Source organism: Mya arenaria, chromosome 12, assembly GCF_026914265.1.
Source record: "Mya arenaria isolate MELC-2E11 chromosome 12, ASM2691426v1".
In the NCBI taxonomy this organism is placed as follows: domain Eukaryota; kingdom Metazoa; phylum Mollusca; class Bivalvia; order Myida; family Myidae; genus Mya; species Mya arenaria.
Genome location: NC_069133.1, coordinates 4,230,794 through 4,252,045, shown reverse-complemented (window position 1 = coordinate 4,252,045; position 21,252 = coordinate 4,230,794). Strand labels below are relative to the sequence as shown.

Sequence of the window (21,252 nt, the reverse complement as noted above, 5' to 3'; positions counted from 1 at the left end):
AAGAATAAACATTTGAACATTACTTTCATTCCTTCAGACAGCCCTGAACACTTCCGTTGGAAATATGGAGACAACCGTTGCCGATATTCCGGTTAGTTTTTAAACTTGCTCTGATAACTCTAAGTTTAATCTATACAATATGTTTAAGCAAAAAGAAGTTCAAATGGTGCTGGTTAACATCGTGAATATAATCAACGAAGTTTCTTTCTGTATCGCACGTCATAAAATAAGTTTTACTAAATGACTCTTGATCTTCGTATTGAAATAATTACAACACAGTCTCAAATTTAAATTCAGTTTTTATAAGTTATAGAATAGCATCTAGTTAAACATATATTCCTACATACCCAGGGATATGTCCATATATTCCTACATACCCACGGATATGTCCATATATTCCTACATACCCACGGATATGTCCATATATTCCTACATACCCACGGATATGTCCATATATTCCTACATACCCACGGATATGTCCTTATATTCCTACATACCCACGGATATGTCCATATATTCCTACATACCCACGGATATGTCCATATATTCCTACATACCCACGGATATGTCCATATATTCCTACATACCCACGGATATGTCCATATATTCCTACATACCCACGGATATGTCCATATATTCCTACATACCCACGGATATGTCCATATATTCCTACATACCCACGGATATGTCCATATATTCCTACATACCCACGGATATGTCCATATATTCCTACATACCCACGGATATGTCCATATATTCCTACATACCCACGGATATGTCCATATATGTTGAAGTACTATAACTTCTCCGTTGATAACAGACGCTGGTGGACGCATTGGATGAAGGTCTCCAGAACGCGGATGACTACATGCAGAATAACGCATCTGACCTCATCAAAACGGTGAGGGTTTTTACATCTGTACATTTGGTAAAGTGTGTCAATTTGAATGTATTGAAGACGAATACCACTTCCTTCTTGTTTGTGACTTGTACGAGGATCTGCGGTCTCAATATACCCCACAGAAATATTATATATATCGTAATGTTAACAAGTTAGGAATACTCATGTCATCATCTTATATTGCTATTATTAAAGGTGTCTCTACATATTTGTACAATGCATTTAATAAAAGAAAAGTAGGACTTGAAGTATGAAATTTTAATATCATTGTCCATGTAATAATCATATAACTGTTTATTGGTTTTATTGTGTATCGTTTTAAATACTGTTGTACAAAATTGTTTACCAATACTGTATATCTGTTTAAATTATTGTAATGGGCCGGTGAACTTATAGCAAATAAATTGTGTCATTGTCATGGTCTTCACAAGTATTCAATTAAATAGATTAGCTCTTTCTTCAAACGGCAAGGTACGCGCATTATGTTACAAATGAATCCCAGTTTGTTGTGTGCTAACTACATTTCGTTTTGCCTTTTTACATGCAATGGTACTGGCGTTGTAGTTTTGAAACCATTTTGTCTTCAGGAATTAGAAACTTATGCAGGTCGGGTGGTTGGAATTATTGACTCATTCGTGGGTTACACAGGAGACGCTGTAAGTAACAAGATAATAATTATAAGGCATCACCAATTGCTAATAAAATGAAGAAAAAACTCCGTACAAATATAGAAATTCAGACGATGGACGAAAATTTGACGAACGTAAAATTTATAGACGATTTTAAAACTGATCCTGTTAAAAACTGAATGTATTTAGTGTTCAGAATTCAAGTCAGGAATTATCACAATTGTTATTATTATTATCCACGTCGAATAAATCAATATGTCAGCTCAATTAAGAAAATAATGGAAAAAATATTTTAAATAACATTGGGATTTTTAATTGGTTGGCCATTTTTTTTAGGTCAAGAACAAAATGGGAAAATGCACTCCAGTGTGGAACATCTACAACACCCTCGTTGTCCACACATTCTGCTACAACTTCCTGGATACATTCGTGAGTATTTGGTGCAATGTGCTTGTGTCTTTGTGACTATCGTTGTTTGCTAGCTAAGACTACGTCCTTCTGCACTATAACAAGAACGCGGTAGTTATATAGCTTCTGAACTGCTGACCATATGGGTTTAATTTTAAAATGTTTTACTCTCTTTACCATGACACATGTCTACGTTAAAGCACGGACGAGTCTTTGCAATCAATGCTTTCCGGTGGTTTATCTGTGAAACGAAAAAAAGTATCAAATTTTCCAAACGAATTTGAAAAGTTTAACGTTCCCGATCTCACTTCCAAATCAAGCCTAGGCACGCACAGGGCTGGAATATTTGCCTACAAATTGGCGGGCTTTTCAGAAAAAATACAATAAAATGTCATTGTTCATCGTTTTCGGGCATATAATTAACCGAAAAGTTGTATGTTTCAACGTAAGATTGCAATATATATATATATTATAATAATATATATATATACCTCGTGAACACCAAAAGTAAATAGTTCACTCACGGCTACGCCACTTGTGACATATACCTTTCGCTACTCACACGGTGAAATATATCTTACACGGAAACAGACAATTATACCCTATCTTTGGCATACAAAAGGTTCTTGAATGAACTATTATGTACAGTCAAATGTGTCACTGCTTTGAAATGTTATCAACTCAACTCAACTCAACTCAATTTATTTGTAATTTAGGCCTTCGACCCAGAATACAACATCAACAAACGTTTACAATAATATAATCTGTGCCACCCTGAAATACTGACTGCTTTATGTTTTATCTACTACAGTATCTACTGCAGTCATAATTTGATAGATAAAATATGCAACATTCTTAACGACAAAGCTATCGTTACCGCTCATTAAACAATGAAATGAAATTTGATTTCTCTGACCACAATACCAGTTCTATAGATGGTTTATTCGTATTTCCTCATATTGTTGGCACTCGAAAAAGGCGTGGTATTCATTTTCAATTACCCGGATGTTTAAATACCTGAAACAGTGTAAACAAGTTCGATTTTCACGTTAAACATTATTGTGTCTACCTATTTCAATGTTTAACTTGTGGCCTGAGCATCTTAAACGCGCGAGTGCTAGTCTGATTTTAAAAGGTATGTCCATTGTTAGATATTTCTCATCCTACCTTTACTTTAAGTTCAAACGTCAAGGCACATGGGGCTGAGACACAAATGACGTTACGTTCGCAAACAGTTTGATTTTCTAAAAACTACAGCTTCCTGTGGGTTTATACTTAAACGTACTAAATTAAAACGTATGCCCTTTATGCACTACTCTGGGCTCAACAAGTCTAAGCTGATATTGATCGGGCTTGATTATTGGTCCTTTGAGCTGCTGCTTGTAGCGGAGACCGTGACTTGTTCCTCGTCACTACTAGGTCTCAAGCGTAATATTATTAACCCGCGACGGTCAAGCAAATTTCAAATTTGTAAATGTAAACATTTATATTTTATTTATTTTCCAGAACGGGTTTTGGTTTTCGCTCGGTTGGGCAGTGTTTTTCTTCATGTTTAGTCTGATATTTTCCGTAAAAACGGCGAAGTATTTCCGGACTATGACGGAAATACCCGACGAACTGATGGACGATGTCGACGACAATTACTCATTGGACTATTTACCAGATAGCAAAGGACGCCCAGACGTTTCGTCACACCAGTAAGCTATCTACTTTTTTGTTCTTGTTTAGGACAACCTATTATCATTTTTATTTCAAAAAAACATGGCGTAAAAGTACAAATAAATACTTATAGTGCTGCCTTAACTCCTCGTGTATTGTGTTTATTAGCTGTTCCAACAACTGTCTTTACTAAATGCGACGTCCTCACTATTTCAGCATGCCACCAAATTCAAAGTTCCCGAAAAGGTAAGTTGAGTGATATTTTAATAATACGATTGAGGCTACAGGGACATACCCGGTAGTCAAAACAATCACACAGAGCCTGTTGTAAGAAACAATGCTGAGACTTATCAGTCCGAACGACATACAACGTTAAAACAACACTTGTGTCGAAATATATGTAGGGAATGTACATTTTAATAGTAGTTATGATATGAATATATTTAACGACTTATAATAAATCAATTGAACATATGTCAGAAAACACTAGTATCTAATCGATGCGAAGCTTTAGCTACACTATAAGATTCACGGTCTTCAAGGTTTTACAAGACGATTGATTATAGTAAGATATAGCCGAACATCCAACAAAGTGCATACCAGATAATTAACTCAAACTAGAACTAACTACACTGCCAATATAGAATACACATAATGCTGCACTTTACTCTTTTGTCCAGCATTGTTTTGATATAGTAAAAGTTATTGACAAAATATTGCATACCAGATAATTAACTCAAACTAGAACTAACTACACTGCCAATATAGAATACACATAATGCTGCACTTTACTCTTTTGTCCAGCATTGTTTTGATATAGTAAAAGTTATTGACAAAATATTGCATACCAGATAATTAACTCAAACTAGAACTAACTACACTGCCAATATAGAATACACATAATGCTGCACTTTACTCTTTTGTCCAGCATTGTTTTGATATAGTAAAAGTTATTGACAAAATATTGCATACCAGATAATTAACTCAAACTAGAACTAACTACACTGCCAATATAGAATACACATAATGCTGCACTTTACTCTTTTGTCCAGCATTGTTTTGATATAGTAAAAGTTATTGACAAAATATTGCATACCAGATAATTAACTCAAACTAGAACTAACTACACTGCCAATATAGAATACACATAATGCTGCACTTTACTCTTTTGTCCAGCATTGTTTTGATATAGTAAAAGTTATTGACAAAATATTGCATACCAGATAATTAACTCAAACTAGAACTAACTACACTGCCAATATATTGCTCATCATGCTACACTTCACTTTTTGTTCAAAATTGTTTTGAGATATTAAAAGTTTTTGACAGACATACTGCATAAACTTTATCTTCTTAAACAGAACAATTTTTCAATTTTAAAATATGTTGTAACTATATCTTTCAGAAACAACAAAGTTCATCATTACGACTCCGAGTGGTAGGCTGACATCCGCACACTGGCAAATAGTTTCAGAGATGCTGTGTGCACAATCAATAGATTGTGATATTTGTTGTCGTTGTTGAGTTTATAAAGGTCTGCCCACGCCCTATAATGGCTGCATTATGGCTTGACCCCGTCACATCCCCAAATGTGACTTAAACAGAATTTTGAAGCCAAAGGGGGAGTTTTACTCCAATCGGTTGATGGGATATTCACCAAAGGAGTCATTTTGTACCCAAAGTGCCGCGATGTGATATTTGTTTAAAACTGTTCTGTTTGATATATCACCTACAGTATGTTATCAGCATGTATATATATCGTGTGATGTCTGATTATGTGCTATATATATCACGTTATGTTTTATTGTTTATCGTAATAGTTTAACATGTGTAACATATGTTGTGGAAACGTTACTCATTCCTTTCTGAGCCATATTCACTGACGTCCTGAGATTGAGGTTCAGGTTGGTACTGAGTGATTTCTTAAATATCATAAATAATCTTCAATCAGTTGTTGGTGACGCGAAATATGGAAGTAATTATTATACATTGTATTAGCAATTTCTATTACCAGTTGTACCATCATTGCTCTTTTAAAAAAATGCTACAATAGCATGAAGATAATTTGCCGTCATCAAATTCAAACTTCAAACTCCAACTCAGGCTCAATACGAAAGTGAATTTGGATCCTGTTGCACATACTGTTCCGTATATTATATGTTTCTTATTGGATTTTATTTGATGATTTTGTTTTTATATATCTTAACTTAGAGTGTTTTTGCATTTTAATGTGTAATATTTCGGTTATCATAGTAAATGGTTTCATGTCTTAAAAATTCTATTGTTTCAATTATGTGTACTAACTTTTTCTAGTGTTTTTTTCTAATGAATTATGCGTATCATTTTTGACCATACATTATTACTTTTGTGCGTCTATGATTTTGTTATTATAAACATCAATTCCAATCTTATGGTCCTGACGTGATTGCATCTTTTCAGTTCTCATCCTACGCCAGATTATACTTACCCTGACGTCAAAGTTTTATATGGAAAGCTGAACACCCTTGGTGTTAACTTGAATCATGAAAATGAAGCAGACGATAACACCGAGAAGCTGTTTTCTAATGCTAAAAATAGATCTGACGCCTCTGATCCTCATGAAGCATCGATAGAACAACAATCTGAACTCAGACAGGACAAATTAGTTAATGACAAAACAGAGAAAACCGCTGCTGATGGAGATGATATCGCGGAAGAATCTTATCAACACGAAGTAGTTACGCAAGAGATAGTTATCAAACCAAAAATAAACCCTTTGGAAAAGAAATATGATTCTTCGCCCTCAGATATGAATGGACGAGTCGCTGTGCAGTCAGATATAATGATGCCCACTGCACCGCCGCTATCAGAAATGACTGAACACACAGAGGAGGATGGTCACGCTGGGCAGGGTTAGACTTGACTGAATACACAGAGGATGGTCGAACTTGACGGGATAAGGAATAGCCTAAGTCCAAGGATTTTCTATAACCATATACAGCAGTTACTTCCCTTGATCAATGAAGTGTTGAACCAGTCTCAATTTTACACACTGTCAGGCATAGGACTTACTAATCGTTGCAATAACTAAAATGTGCACATTATAGGTTGATGCAAAATATGTTTTTAATTTAATACATTATCGTGTTTAAGTCATTTGACTTTAATGGCCAATAAAAAGCATATGATGTAGGTACTCAAATAAAAAAACACTCTTTTTTGGCATCAACCTATTTTGTGAACCTACAAATAAGTCATCCACTTGCACTTTAGTTGTCTCACATGGGAAAGCACACCATTTCCAGAAGATGTATATATGTCTGGAAATGCTTCAACAACCTTTCCAAAATAGCAACAAGCATGTCTAGTTGCGCCCCTGCCTGACTTGTGCCGTATTTAGAGCACGCAAAGTCCATATTTTAGCGAATAATCAACCCATAGCTAACGTATCTGTTCAAAAAGATTGGTAACAACCACTTTGTTTTAATCTGATGATTTCATATTTATTATATATAGACAGTATAACTAGACTAGCATTTTGTAAATTTTTAAGGTATGCGACGCACAAATAAGAACTTATCGAGACATTGGCGATCTTTTCACTTAAATTTTGATGCCTTTTCAGGAAATCTAATCTTTGTATCCTTTAAAATCTTTTTCTTGCTGATAATATATGATTTGATTTTAATCAATAGGGTAACAGAAACAATTTAATTTTGCAATTATATTATTGTCTCTTTATTTGTCGGACAATGACCTCCTTAGCAATTCTTCAATGCCAAAAAAAGTTTGTTTGTAACATGTTTTTCGATTACATTTTAACGTGTACCTTATCAGCGTGTACATTACTTACAGATGATATCAAACTAAAAGTGGGTCACTAGGCATCAAAAAGTTCACAAACTGTACTTAGAATACTTAATTGATCTGCATTTCCTAGCCGCTGACCTATTTTTAATCATTCATTTGTGCTCTTGCTGTGATATAAAATGCTCGTTTTCACCCGTCCTTTAGCACATGTTTGATGCTTTCACTCATGTGAAACATGCGGCCGACTGTTCAGAACATTGGAAAAGTTAACCACGTTGTAAACGTCATCATTGTTCGCTTCAAATCTGTTTTGATCTTAATTTTTCATTGACACATTTCTGATCGGTAGTATTCATACTAGGTTTTAGAGAACTGTTTCAGCTGTATGTGTTTTATTTATTATAGGAGCAGTTCATACATTATTTTTACTTTAAAAAGTTATCAACGATGCTGTTAACAACGTTGCTAACTATAACAAAGTTCTGAACAAACGGCCTATCATTCCATAGTTGTTGTAATCATGGTAATTGTTGGGCAGGTCCCAGTTTTTCTTGCGTTAATGCTTTTTTCTTGCATTGTACGTCCGGCTTTGTAGTGTGTTAATTGTCGTTATAATAAGTCTTCAATCCTATTTTTTAAATAAATGTACGAGCGTTATGGGTTTTTGTGAGTAAAATGTTGGGTCCCGATGATCGCCTGTGTAAATATGACAACGAACCTAGTCTATACTTGCAGCAGACCGAAAGATGGCAACGTCCATCAGAACTCTCAGTGCTTTGATACTATAGTAGTTATTGATCGGTTGCCAACCGACAATATTACCTACAGGGATAAGCCCAGTAGTCCTTCGGACTTCACACAATTTCACCAGCCCAACTGCGTGCATACCGCGTTAATTACATAAATCACGCAATTCATTCCGTATTGGAAATTATAAATTGACAGGTCGTCTGTCCTAATGTTTTGCTCTTTACAGATAAAGCACTTGAATGTTTTAGTAGTAAGCAATTAATGAACTTATCATTAATCTTAAATTGCATTGTTTTTATCCAATCAATGATATACAACACACGTGTGTATGATTTATATTTTATATGATACTTTTATTAAACGAACGTATTGCGAAAAGTGTTCTTACACGGTTCCACATTCTCCGATTTTCAAAATATGTCCGTTTGGTAAAATACAAATCATACTCATGTGTGTAGAAGTAAACTCAATGCACAGCTGCACCACGGAAGTGTCGACGTCACATTTTTCTTGCACCACCCATAAGTGGTGGAGCTGGTTTTTAGTTGCAGTGGTGACCGATCTCGCATAACACGTCGTCCTCGCGAATATGTCGATGTCATTACACATTACCTTGCACAAGTCTACATATAACTGTCTGTATGACTTAGATCAGAACCTCATGGATACCGACTGTACGCTCTTAGTGTGTACCAAGTACAACTATCAGGATGACGTAGCACTCAACAGAAGCTTCACACGTACACATACATGTAGTGTCTCACAAAGGCTGTATTCTTAATATAGAATATTTTAACTAAGACGTATCGCTCCTGGTCGAGGTCAAAGTTGAAGTACAAGTACTGGCTGCCCAGCCGTGCTACAAATGACTGGTTCTGGTCTAGCTGTCACAAACGAACCCCTTCACAGCCAAGCATAATTTTATTGGTACACATATTACATTTTTTAATGCAAACATATCTTAATTAAAGATGCCAAACTTAAGAACGGAATACGGACGGACTTGGCAAGCTGACACCGCTTTTTAAAACTATAGCACAAGTTATTTGTTTTGTTTTAGACGCGTGTTATGCCAACCAACAACAACGGAAAGCGCAAACACGTATGATTCGAGGGGTAAACGAGAAAAAAGGTCTAAACGAGATAGAATTAAGACAACTCAAACATTCTCATTTTCATTCGTTGAATTACATTCAGACCTCATCGTCTGCAACCCTGTCTTGCAGTCCCTTTATCACCTATATAATGGGATTTTTCCGCTCTTCAATACCTCCACCACCGGGATTTTTCTTCCCGCAGCGGCTGCAGCTTTACGGAGAGCAGGTCAGTCAGCGGTACGCCCCTTCTGATCCTGATAAGGGACACCGCCAACCTGAACAAGTTGTCTTCCATTGGGGGCATGTTGGGTTTCAACTCTAGTGTTTGGCCCATTTCAAATCTAGAAAAAAATATAGAAGAAGTAAAACCAGTCATCCAATCCATAACGTAGGAGTTCAAATAATTTTCTCGACCCCGCGGTCAAAACATCAACTGCAAACCTCAGTGTTTCCTGATCATGCCTCGTGACGATGTTTTCCAAGATTACAGATCGTTGACGGTAACCGGAACCGGAAATCACATAGAAGCCTCCTGGGAAGTCCTCGTACGTCAGGTCTAGTATAGAGACAAACACCGCATCCAGCCGGATGTACCGCTTCACGGGGCTCGTGATGTGGTGCAGCTTGAAAGCTCACAATATAGGCTGATACGAAAAATGAATAACTTTAATGCATTATCGTGTTTAACTTCCTAGAGTTTAATGAACAAAACAAAATCAAAATGCATACGATATATGTACCGATACAAGAATATGTTTAAGCGTTTCTAACTAAGGAACTTGTGGCTACGTAGCTATTAATTTAAAAGAAAGCATTTATAAATGCTAATATTTTTTTATCTGTGCCTTAATCATATGCTTTTTTTGTTTGTTATCATTAAAGTCAAAAGAGTTAAAGATGATAATGCATTAAAATTAAAATAATAAACTGTTTGCATCAACCTATAACTAATATTAAAATAATGAAATAAGCTAAACATATCGGCCCGGTTGTTCAAAACTCTCGTTAAGGATTTAACGTTAACTATCATCGTTAAATGTTACGCTGTCGACGTTAAAATTAACGTTAACTTTAACGTTGACAAAAATGAGTTGTTCAAACTTAACACTTACACTGACGGCGATAAAGTAGGCGCTAACTTAACGACACTTCTAACGTTGGTCTGGACCAACGTTAGAGTCAACGTTAAATAGTCTGTCAACGTTAAAAATGGCTGACACAGTTGGTGCTTTTCTCAACAACAGAAGAAAAGAGAGGATTAAATTATTTCTTTCGATCCACATGACAAGTGTTGACTTAGAAATGCGATGCCGCTACTGTTTTGATATCAATGAACATTGTACAGCTGCTTGCCGAAGACTTTCAACGTAAGACTTAACGGTCAGAGCGGTGTCAGCACGGGAGCGAGCAAGTGTGGCTGTGAGGTGGTGAATTGATTAGATATGTCGACCATACTGTCCCTGACATTTGATACTATCCTCTGACTGGTCACTGCAAGTTAAATCACCAACCACCTGTCGCACATTCGATACAATAAGCGCAGTGTTTTTAAGTACCTGTTACTATGTTACTTACACATTTATTTACAGTACCAAACTGAATCAGTAATTGTAAACAGGCTATGAAATGATTATGGTTACCAAATAATTGCAGAATAATTTACCTGCATAAATGACCCTGAGGTGAAATATCTCCATGATGACAGATTGGGCTTCCACAAATGCACTGTCAATGTGACAAGTGTGGTAGACCACTCACTTTCCTATTTCCATAGAGGAAGCCACTACAAGTACAGTTTTAAATCAAATTTATCTAATTAAAAATATTTTCTTCCACTGTTTACATCATCCGAACGCTTGAAATTACGACACAGATAAGTCGGTAAATTAGAAACGGTCGGACGCTCCACCCCACTAATAAATCGCCCCTTTTATTGATCAACCTTTTTCACTTCAATTAACATGTTAACTGTTTATCTTATCAAAATACAAATAAGCATGAATATTGCATTAGAATCACCAGTTTTGAACAACATAATTGTGAAAATGCAACATGAAAGAATTGCAAAATTATATTTGAGGAGGTTCCAGTTAAAAATACCCATACCTGTTTAATAAAGCCTAATATTTTCCATGTCTGTTGTGATCCCCATTTTTATATCATGTTCTGTTTATATATGTAAAGCATGTTTTTGCTCCAATGTTGACATATTTTACAAATTAAGTTTTTTAAGCTGCCCTTTGTGGTATAAATATTGCACATGGGTGCACAAGTTTGGTCTTAAAGCACTGTATATCCCCTGTTTGGTCTATTCAATCGAACACCATTTAAGTGTTTATACTTATCACGAAGATTAAATTAAAGCATTAATCCACTTTACATTTGATACGTCAATGCAAAGTTAACTAGATTCTTATACTAGTAATATAAAAAAAAATCAATAATAGGACGGTATTAAAAAAGCTCAACTGATATCCAAGTTAAGGGCAAGTAGTTCAGTCAACATGAATATTTAGTGTAATGTAACCTCAAATCATTTTTTCCCCTTTTTTTTTCGTTGTGGTTAAAACATGGCCTTGACATTCATGAAAAAAACAACAACGGATTTTTAGAAGCAGTTGTAGAATTTTGGTAATATATATAGATATACCAGTGTATATATATAATGTTAAATATACCTTTACGTATAACGGTTGGTTTACAAAACAAAACGCATCCTTAATTTTTATATCATTATTCATTAAATATTGACTAAAAAATAGCAAAGTGATGAAATGAATAATGAAAAACACCACTGCCTGTGACTTAGTTATACAAGTTTAACATTTTAAGTGGATTTACCCTTCAAGTGGACAGGGTAAGTTTATTTGTAATTTCGCCGCGTCAGACCACAGAAATTGTAAAGGATTATGGAAATACAAACAGGAAGTGAGCTTAACGCTGGTGTTAACGCCAACACGTAAGCGTTACATCAGTGTTAGCTAATGCTTACGCCTATAGAATTTTGAACAACAGGATAACGCTGATGTCGTTAGTTAACGTTAACGCTAACGGTTAACACTAACATGTCAGCGTAAGCGTAAGTAATTTAACGAGAGTTTTGAACAACCGGGCCATCATGTATAATAACATTGTCTTCTGCATTACTTATCCTCTTAAAACTGGCTTGCAGAGTCGTCCAAGTCGTCCATCATTAACGCCTTATCAACTATGACTCCTGTCATTCAGATTTTTTGATAACAACTTATGATAACAGACCATTATAATTCTTCGTTACCATATTGAAAGCAAATGAAAAACATCTTAAGACCAACGAATAATATATTTTTCTTTCGATATTTTATTTTTCCTTTGCTGAATACCATTGTATGTAGGCACAATAAACATACGGTGAAATAATTTACCAGTGTCCGATAAGATGGTGACGTGCTTTTTAAGTCTGGCTGCTAGACTCATGTGCATGGCCTGCCACACAAGCGCCAGTGGTCGTCAATGTTCCCCGTCGACTTCCGGCAGTCCGCCAAGCACGCCAGACCAAGTGAAAGATTTGCACTCCAATTCGAACTCCATGTTCGTGTCGATACCCTGCTAAGCTTTGCATATAGGAAGAGAGAAAAATCTGGCAGTTTGGTAGCAATGAGTTGGTAGTGACTTGGATTTATGATGATGAAAATTTAAATGATGATGATTTCTAAACTACCAAAAATTGCTATGACTTTACGTTTCCAATAATTTTTGTCGCTACCCGAATTCGGCTGAGTAACCAAAATATTGCACAACAACGTTAAAAATAAAAGGAAACCATTCTTCATACAAATAGTATACATGTTTAAGTAAATGAATTCCATCTTAAGCTTTATATTTATCTTAAGATAAAAATTACATACATTTTGCCTAAATATTTGTGAATTGATTCAGAATGTATGGAAGGAAAAACCTTGAGTTACACAAATCGCAGTTTAAAGCTGCACTCTCACAGATTGAACGTTATGTCAACTTTTTAATTTTTTGTCGTGGAACGAGCCATTTTTTACGAAAATGCATGGAAACCAGTGATATAAGACTGCTGACAAAAATTAGATCGCAGATTTTTATATTTAAGTTTAAAAATTGATGTTTTATGCATTTTCCTTAAACCGTTAGTAACGGTTAAATCATAAAACATTAATTTTCGAACGGAATTTTGAAAATCTGGGATCTGATCTTTTGTCAGTAATGTTTTATCATTGGTTTGCATATATTTACGCAAAAAAATCTTTTTACATGACAAAAAATAAAAAAAAGTTGTAAAAATGGTATTTATCACATGCTTACCCTTGTTTTACGTGTAATATACCCATTACGAATATTTTTATCTTACACATGTGTAATATAACCTATCAGACATTTCGATTGGCCAGACTAATCACACGCAACCTAGATATCCCTCCGCATTGTATGTAAACAAAATGGTTTAAATGCCAACAAATACTTACCGTAATATAATGAAGCTGTAAGACTTTCGGGAGAGAAATGGCTAACGAATCATAGTGCCAGAAAGCATCTTTTACACAAACTTTCTGATAACAATGTTCCGCCAACCAGATAATGCAGATTACTAGTCACATAAATATCCAGTCTGTCAACAAATACAGCCACAATAGTGACAAACACCACAAGAACATTTCAAACATCTCCATCTTGACCAACACAAGCAATATGCAATCAATGCCATTTGCTTGCCAATTTAATCAGCTGTCGGTTACCGAAAACACAAATACGAATTCCGCAGCACAGACATCTCCTTACACATCCCATGGCGGCTAGAACATCATGTTCTTTGGAAACATTCCTGGTGGAAATTAACTTTTTCAACAGCAACATCCTTGCTGTACAGAGTAAGGCTTCGCCGTTATCATCTGCATGTTGTGAAACACCATGTACACCAAGAAAACGCTGCAAAATCATCGTAGAAAGCGACAGCGAATAACTTTTAAATCCGTGCACACAGAAAACTTGACAGACCGATGTAGGTCACATAAACCGCGTAAATGCATGTACTCTGAGTGTGACGTCATCAAATTGTGTACTTATTGGTTTTTTTGATTAAATTCGTTCGTTATTCATGTTGTTGGATATTTTACTACACACTTTTGTATGTGTGACTTGTTAAGCGCTTTGTCAGCTTTTAAAACTTGATAACTGCTAGTTACTTTTGTCATTTTAATTTGGAACTATTTATATGGCGCATCGTTGACATTCTACTCTGAGTACTTTGGCTGTCAAACAATCGGTTCAGAAAGTGGAACTTAATTGGTAATAAAAACACCGTTTTAAGCATGTGATAAAAAAGATCTGACACTCGTTGTCATTTAATTCAAGAATTTTATTAAACTCGTCCATGAAAGTTGTTAGTAAGCTCGCCAGAGGCTCGCTTACTAACAAATTTCATGAACTCGTTTAATAAAATCTTGTATTAAATGACAACTCGTGTCAGATCCTATATATCTGTGAGAGTTCAGCTTTAATATTGAGCAATATCAGAACTATCAAATCAGTACATAAGCAAACATGTTTCACAGAAGGCTACTACCTAAATTTGGGCCTGTAATTCTGTGTGACAGCTCCCGTAGGCGCCACGCAAGCGACGTCCATAGTCTACATTTCTGGACAAGTGTCCCCGACACCTTGGGGTGACACAAGCGACAGGAAGTTCGGGATACAAGACGAAATGCATTCTATCGTCGTCACGAACAATTTTCTGCTCCGGCTGTCAGCACGCGTGCTCCTTGGTGACGCCAGTGTTCTTCTCGAAGCCCGACGCGTGAGAGCCGCGTATCAGACGGCTGACAATGATTGTTGAAGGGGACTGAACTGCCACAACAGGCCATTCATCACCTTGACATTCATGAAAATATCGCACTATTAAATCAAGGAATTTCAAATACATTTTGATAACGTTTCAATACAGGAAAACTATCTGGTAATACAACATTATTGTTTCTGGCGTAATGAAGGTCGTTATCGAACGTTGCGGAGTCATCCACCGCTGCGCAAACAACCGCCGTCAAAACAACACCAGGCCCTCTGCATTGTCAGAGTTCACTTTAAAGCGACACATTGGTATACAAAACAGAATTTTAAACGTTCATCAACAAATATTGTTCATACTATTTACTTGGGCGAGAGCTGAATCGAAATATTTAAAAGTTTATAAAACAAATACAAATGTAGTTCAAATATAAAATGTTCAGGAGTTTAACTCAAAGCCCAGTTCCATAGGTAAACCTTTATCAATTCCACCGTGGCAGCACTAAATATTCATAATAATCTACATTAGGCTGCTCTAACTGATTGGACTCCAGCGAATGTCAATCTTTAAACTCAACCCTCTCGTTCCCTGAACAATAACTACTGCAGCTAGGGTAGATATAACCCAAAGCGCTAAGCTTTGCAACGAAAACTGCCGACGAAAATATGACTTCATAGACTTAAATTTGGAACTGATATTGAAGACTTTTAAATGTAAAAATCAACTTTTTAAGATGAACTTAAACGTAATCCTATGTGTTATGACGTTACTGACGTCGTACTGTGGACTGGCGTCAGCCGTGTACTTCGAAGATGGGTACGACCATCACTACACGTACTCGTCGGAATCTGACGTCCTCGGCATGCATAACATCACCACAGTGATCAAGGTGAGGTGTTTTAGATTCTTTGGTTAGAACTAACAACTTCTGTTATAACGTTGAAGATAATTATGAAGATACTGATGATAATATTGAACTTGGTGATGATTTTGACGACGCTTCTATTAAATTTATACTAACTTATTGTAGCTCGATTGTAAATAACTCACAACTTTTTAGGTGAAAGGCGATCCAATACACTTCTAACACAGTTTGACCCCTATATGCGCCTGTTGTTATAAATGTTGTTGTTGTTGTTGTTGTTGATGGCGTCGACAAGTACAACCACAACTTCTACTACTACTACTTCTACTACTACTACTACTGATACAACTGATACTACTACTACTACTACTACTACTACTACTACTACTACTACTACTACTACTACTACTACTACTACTACTACTACTACTACTACTACTACTACTACTACTACTACTACTACTACTACTACTACTACTACTACTACTACTACTACTACTACTACTACTACTACTACTACTACTACTACTACTACTACTACTACTACTACTACTACTACTACTACTACTACTACTACTACTACTACTACTACTACTACTACTACTACTACTACTACTACTTCTGCTACTGCTAATACTTTTATTTATAGTATTATCCTTTGACAGTTCCATGTACGCTGTGTTAACGGTACGGGCGACAGCGGCCGACTGCACCAGCTGTTCATCAACAGTTTTGCCCAACACTCGGAAAATGGCTATAGTAAGTGGATTGTATCATTAAAATAAAAGCAATCTAAAATATATCACAAGTATAGAAGCAGAAAGTTGCGAATTCTTTTATATGCTTAGAACTATTTTCATATTTTTTCTGTCAAAAATGTTATTTACACAAAACCGTCATTGACTTGTTTGTTTACATTGGTTATGGCGCGTGGTGACCCCTGAGAGAACCCCTTTGAAGTCACGTGATTCCTCACCCTGGTACACGTTTGATCTATGTTGCATCGTCGTATAAACGTATGACAGTCGTAGCTCGGTCGCACGTCTTCTTGAGAATATATATGGTTATAGAGAATATATATCCAGTCGAAAGAAATTGTTTCTTTAACGAAATGTTTTGAACATTCTCGCGAAGCAACCACAAAGAGCAGCTTAAGAAATCTAATTAGTTTGCATTCTGAGCACGCCCCGAGTATAGCACAAACATCATGACATGTTATAACCATTTCACAAGAACAGACAAAACATATTCTTTACATTCTCGCTTTTTAATCTGCTGAATGTTGAAACCACGGTAAAATTCAAAGCGTAATCAATACGAAACACAGGACACACGTGTTTTAACTTTTTATTTAGGAATTAATCGCGTTGTTTTAGTCGTTTTTTATAATTATAATAAAACATTTTAATGCCAACTTTGCTGTTTTTGGGAAAATTGGCAATTCAGAATATGATAACAGCAGTGTGACGCTTGATTGGTTTCCATTCGTTAGTCGAACTATCCGCGCACTCGTCTGTAATTATCGAATTTTATAGAAACACATATAGCTATCTATGTTATAGTAAGGGGACTTGAATTGCCATCACAATGAATAAGAATGGGCGGAGTGATTGAACGAACGCGCCCTTTCTTTATCATTAAGATTTTGCATCAGGTCATCTAATAAATGACGTAAAATACAATCTCATGGCTGACACATGGTCAGCGCAAAATCTGACACAGTGAGTGTGTATCGGTTGAGTGGCTGTAGGTGGAGCTTTAAACACCCGCGAAAGTTGAAATTCATATAAAGCGTCGTACTTAAAAATTGTCTGTATGAAATTTCGCTAGCTGAACATATAGATTGTATTCTAATCATTCTTAGGTTTGATGTACCATGACATAATTCATTGATCAACACACAACCTATTGTATAAGGGAAATCCTTGGAAGAGAAAAAAAAGGAAACCCTTGTTCATTAAATTCAGGCATAAGTTAGTCTATATCGCCAACGTGTAGAAACCCGAATAGCTAAAAAAATACTTCTCTAGATATAAAAGTCAGCAGCAAAGATTACAAACAGCCAATATATATATTCTAAATGATAGTAGCAAAAATGCAAAATTATAAATTTACCGAGCAACCTATTCAATCCCATTACAGTCTGTATAGTTTTCTGCTTGGGGAGATATGAGAATACTTTATTAAAAAATAAGGAATATTGAGATTATGGCCATCACTTTAAGATAAGTTCATGGTATATTTATCAATATGAAATCAATAAGTTATCAATAAGTAATACATTATTTACAGACCAGGAGGTCCTAGATAACAGTTAGAGGATTAGCAGTCGCCCATCAAAATTTTAGTTTTATGGTTTTGCTTAAACAATTTTAGAAAGATTGTGTTTAGTTTCATCTGTTTTCAGTTGTTTTTTTCAACCATTATCTACAACACTGTAATCTAAAATAAATATTGTTTGATAAATTGCCTTAAAAATGAAGGAGATCTAAGGCAGACAGTCAAGTCTAGTTTACAAAAAGCGCTAACAAAGTTTTTTCGTCAAGATAAAACTGTTTATAGAAAAAGGGACTTTTATTATTACATCCAAAAATAAGAACGCGATAGACGCAAAGTAATTGTCAAATGTTTGTGAATGCGAAATATTCAAGACAATGCATACAGGTTTCACTAGCGATGGCGTTCGCGGCAGCAAGAGAAGTACAGCTATAGTAACAGTCACAGCAGCAGCAGTAGCTATCCCTCTATTCATGTGTGTTTTATTGTCAGAATCATGTGGATTCAGCCGCGTATAGGCAGCTATAGAATTAGCAGCAGCTGTAGCAGTAGCAGTAGCAGCAGCAGCAGCAGCAGCAGCAGCAGCAGCAGCAGCAGCAGTAGAAGTAGTAGTAGTAGTTGTAGTAGTAGTAGTAGAAGTAGTAGTAGTAGTAGTAGTAGTAGTAGTAGTAGTTGTAGTAGTAGTAGTAGTAGTAGTAGTAGTAGTAGTAGTAGTAGTAGTAGTAGTAGTAGTAGTAGTAGTAGTAGTAGTAGTAGTAGTAGTAGTAGTAGTAGTAGTAGTAGCAGAAACAGCAGCAGTAGTAGTAGTAGCAGTAGTAGTAGTAGTAATAATAATAGTAGTAGTAGTAGTAGTAGTAGTAGTAGTAGTAGTAGTAGTAGTAGTAGTAGTAGTAGTAGTAGTAGTAGTAGTAGTAGTAGTAGTAGTAGTAGTAGTAGTAGTAGTAGTAGTAGTAGTAGTACTAGTGGTAGTGGTAGTGGTAGTGGTAGTGATAGTAGTAGCAGAAACAGCAGCAGTAGTAGTAGTAGTAGCAGAAACTGTAGCAGTAGTAGTAGTAGTAGTAGTAGCAGCAGCAGCAGCAGCAGCAGCAGCAGTGGCAGCCGGGGCAGCAGCAGCAGTAGTAGTTGTAGTAGCAGTAGTAGTAGTAGTAGTAAAAGTAGTAGTAGTTGTAGAAGTAGTAGTAGTAGTAGTAGTAGCAGCAGCAGCAGCAGCAGTAGTAGTAGTAGTAGTAGTAGTAGTAGTAGTAGTAGTAGTAGTAGTAGTAGTAGTAGTAGTAGTAGTAGTAGTAGTAGTAGTAGTAGTAGTAGTAGTAGTAGTAGTAGTAGTAGTAGTAGTAGTAGTAGAAGTAGCAGCAGCGGCAGCAGCAACAATAGCAGCAGCAGCAACAGTAGTAGTAGAAGCAGTAGTAGTAGTAGTAGCAGTAGCAGTAAAGGTTATGTTTGTTCGTGCATATTGACACATTCTATAGCACTTCATGATCACAACATATATTGCTTCTCGTAGGGGGCGTTATGTGTCAGAAGCTATATACGCAGCGCTATAATACTACCATTGGCTGTTATATTTCTACCATTTCAGTGGCGGACAACCCACTGAACTGGCACCTGGACCACAGGTTAGTCAACCTTGGCACACTATTGTAACTAATGTATTATATATTATATTTTTTCATATGCAATACAGTTCAGTGTCCCCCCCCCCACACACACTCACAATATTTAAACCTTTTAATACAATACGTTGCTATTTAAACAAATAATGTATAATGAATACCAATACTAAAAAAACAACTGCATCGGCTTGTCGAAAACAGGTGAGGTTGAAAATGGTTATAGGAATGCATGGTGACATTTCGTCAGAAGGCGCTGGAGTTTATTCCAATATATCCCTTTTGTCCCCATGTTTTACTTTACGGGGAGGCGGTTTGTATAAATTTCTATGTCCCCTATTGTTTCTCCTTTTCTACTTCATACAAAGACGGGAGGGACTAGTCTGTGGGTTCATAAATGTTTATGAATGTTTTCCCGCGTAAATTGTCTACATTCTAGCTTCAACGCCATGTCAACCAGGAATGTGTTAAAATGTAATAAGTGATACGAGATAAAAATGACTATAATTCCCAGTCAAATCCAGATTATGTATTTAAAAAAGGAAGTCCGAGTGCGGTGCACAAGCTCTTTGCCAATATATATCTTGGTTCTTTAATGAACTCTGTGTAACTCATCGATACACGGGATACAACCTTTTTGATGAACCAGTTCTGAGTACACCGATTTTCCTGTAATACCCCTTCATGCCGAACAATAGGCAAGGGAGCTACTTGTACAATCTGTAACGTCGTTCGACGCGGCCGTGTGTTGAACCCCGCAACTTCCGCACCCGAAGCAAACGCTCAACAACAAGGCTATCGGGGTGGGCTAGTGCAATTTTTCGGTCTTCATATCCTCTATTGTGTCCCGAGTTTGTGAAAGTTATTATTTTCCCTATTGTGTCCCCAGTTTCTACTTTACGGTTGGGCAATCTGGGCTGGTGCGGTTCGTCCACTACCACCCGGAGGAGCTGTACGAGCTACTCTCACTCAAGAAGGTGCTCGCTTCCACCCTCACCACACACGTGCAGGTACGGGGATAGTAAATATTTTAATGCTTGATATTTTATACAAATATTTATATGAAAAACTACAGAAAGAAGCTCAGTAGCCAAAAGTTTAAACACAAACTCCGTTTAATGGCACAGAGAAATCGCCAAAGACATAGATCACAAAACAAAACATCACAAACAAGAAACATGGAAAAACATAACAAAACTCCACAAAATACACAGTGCATATATACTATATACAAAAAACTAAGTGTGTTTATCAAGGATTGTTAGGTACCGCCTTGGAACGGTCAGTAAAATGTAAATTTACTGGGGTTTAAACCAGTGTGTGTTCACAACCTCACCTACGTCAAACGAAATGCTAATGAACCCTGCAGCTGCTTCGGAACCTAATTTTCTTGCTCTCTGAAAGTGTCTTGTGTTTCTCAAAATCAGGTGGGCGATGGTCCGTCCTGGCAGTACGAGTCGGAGGAGGAGGACCACGCAG

General features: G+C 36.3%; 2 protein-coding genes across 6 annotated transcripts in view; both read left to right on the top strand.

Moving 5' to 3' along the window:
• The window catches only part of LOC128212343 (prominin-1-like), a 36,273-nt gene extending 28,230 nt beyond the window's left edge, over positions 1 to 8,043 (top strand). For all 5 annotated transcript variants that reach the window (XM_052917750.1, XM_052917749.1, XM_052917748.1 and 2 more), the window contains exons 19-25: positions 38 to 91; positions 821 to 901; positions 1,489 to 1,557; positions 1,867 to 1,959; positions 3,445 to 3,635; positions 3,814 to 3,843; positions 5,003 to 8,043. In XM_052917750.1, coding sequence (XP_052773710.1) covers positions 38 to 91; positions 821 to 901; positions 1,489 to 1,557; positions 1,867 to 1,959; positions 3,445 to 3,635; positions 3,814 to 3,843; positions 5,003 to 5,039 — 555 coding nt within the window. In that variant the 3' untranslated portion in view covers positions 5,040 to 8,043. The remainder of the gene's footprint in view (positions 1 to 37; positions 92 to 820; positions 902 to 1,488; positions 1,558 to 1,866; positions 1,960 to 3,444; positions 3,636 to 3,813; positions 3,844 to 5,002) is intronic.
• Positions 8,044 to 15,871: 7,828 nt separating this feature from the next.
• Positions 15,872 to 21,252, top strand: part of LOC128210398 (uncharacterized) — a 40,833-nt gene continuing 35,452 nt past the window's right edge. The window contains 5 exon segments of the mRNA XM_052914742.1: positions 15,872 to 15,913; positions 16,555 to 16,648; positions 19,743 to 19,779; positions 20,663 to 20,783; positions 21,201 to 21,252. Of these exon segments, the coding sequence (XP_052770702.1) occupies positions 15,887 to 15,913; positions 16,555 to 16,648; positions 19,743 to 19,779; positions 20,663 to 20,783; positions 21,201 to 21,252 (331 nt within the window). The 5' untranslated portion in view covers positions 15,872 to 15,886.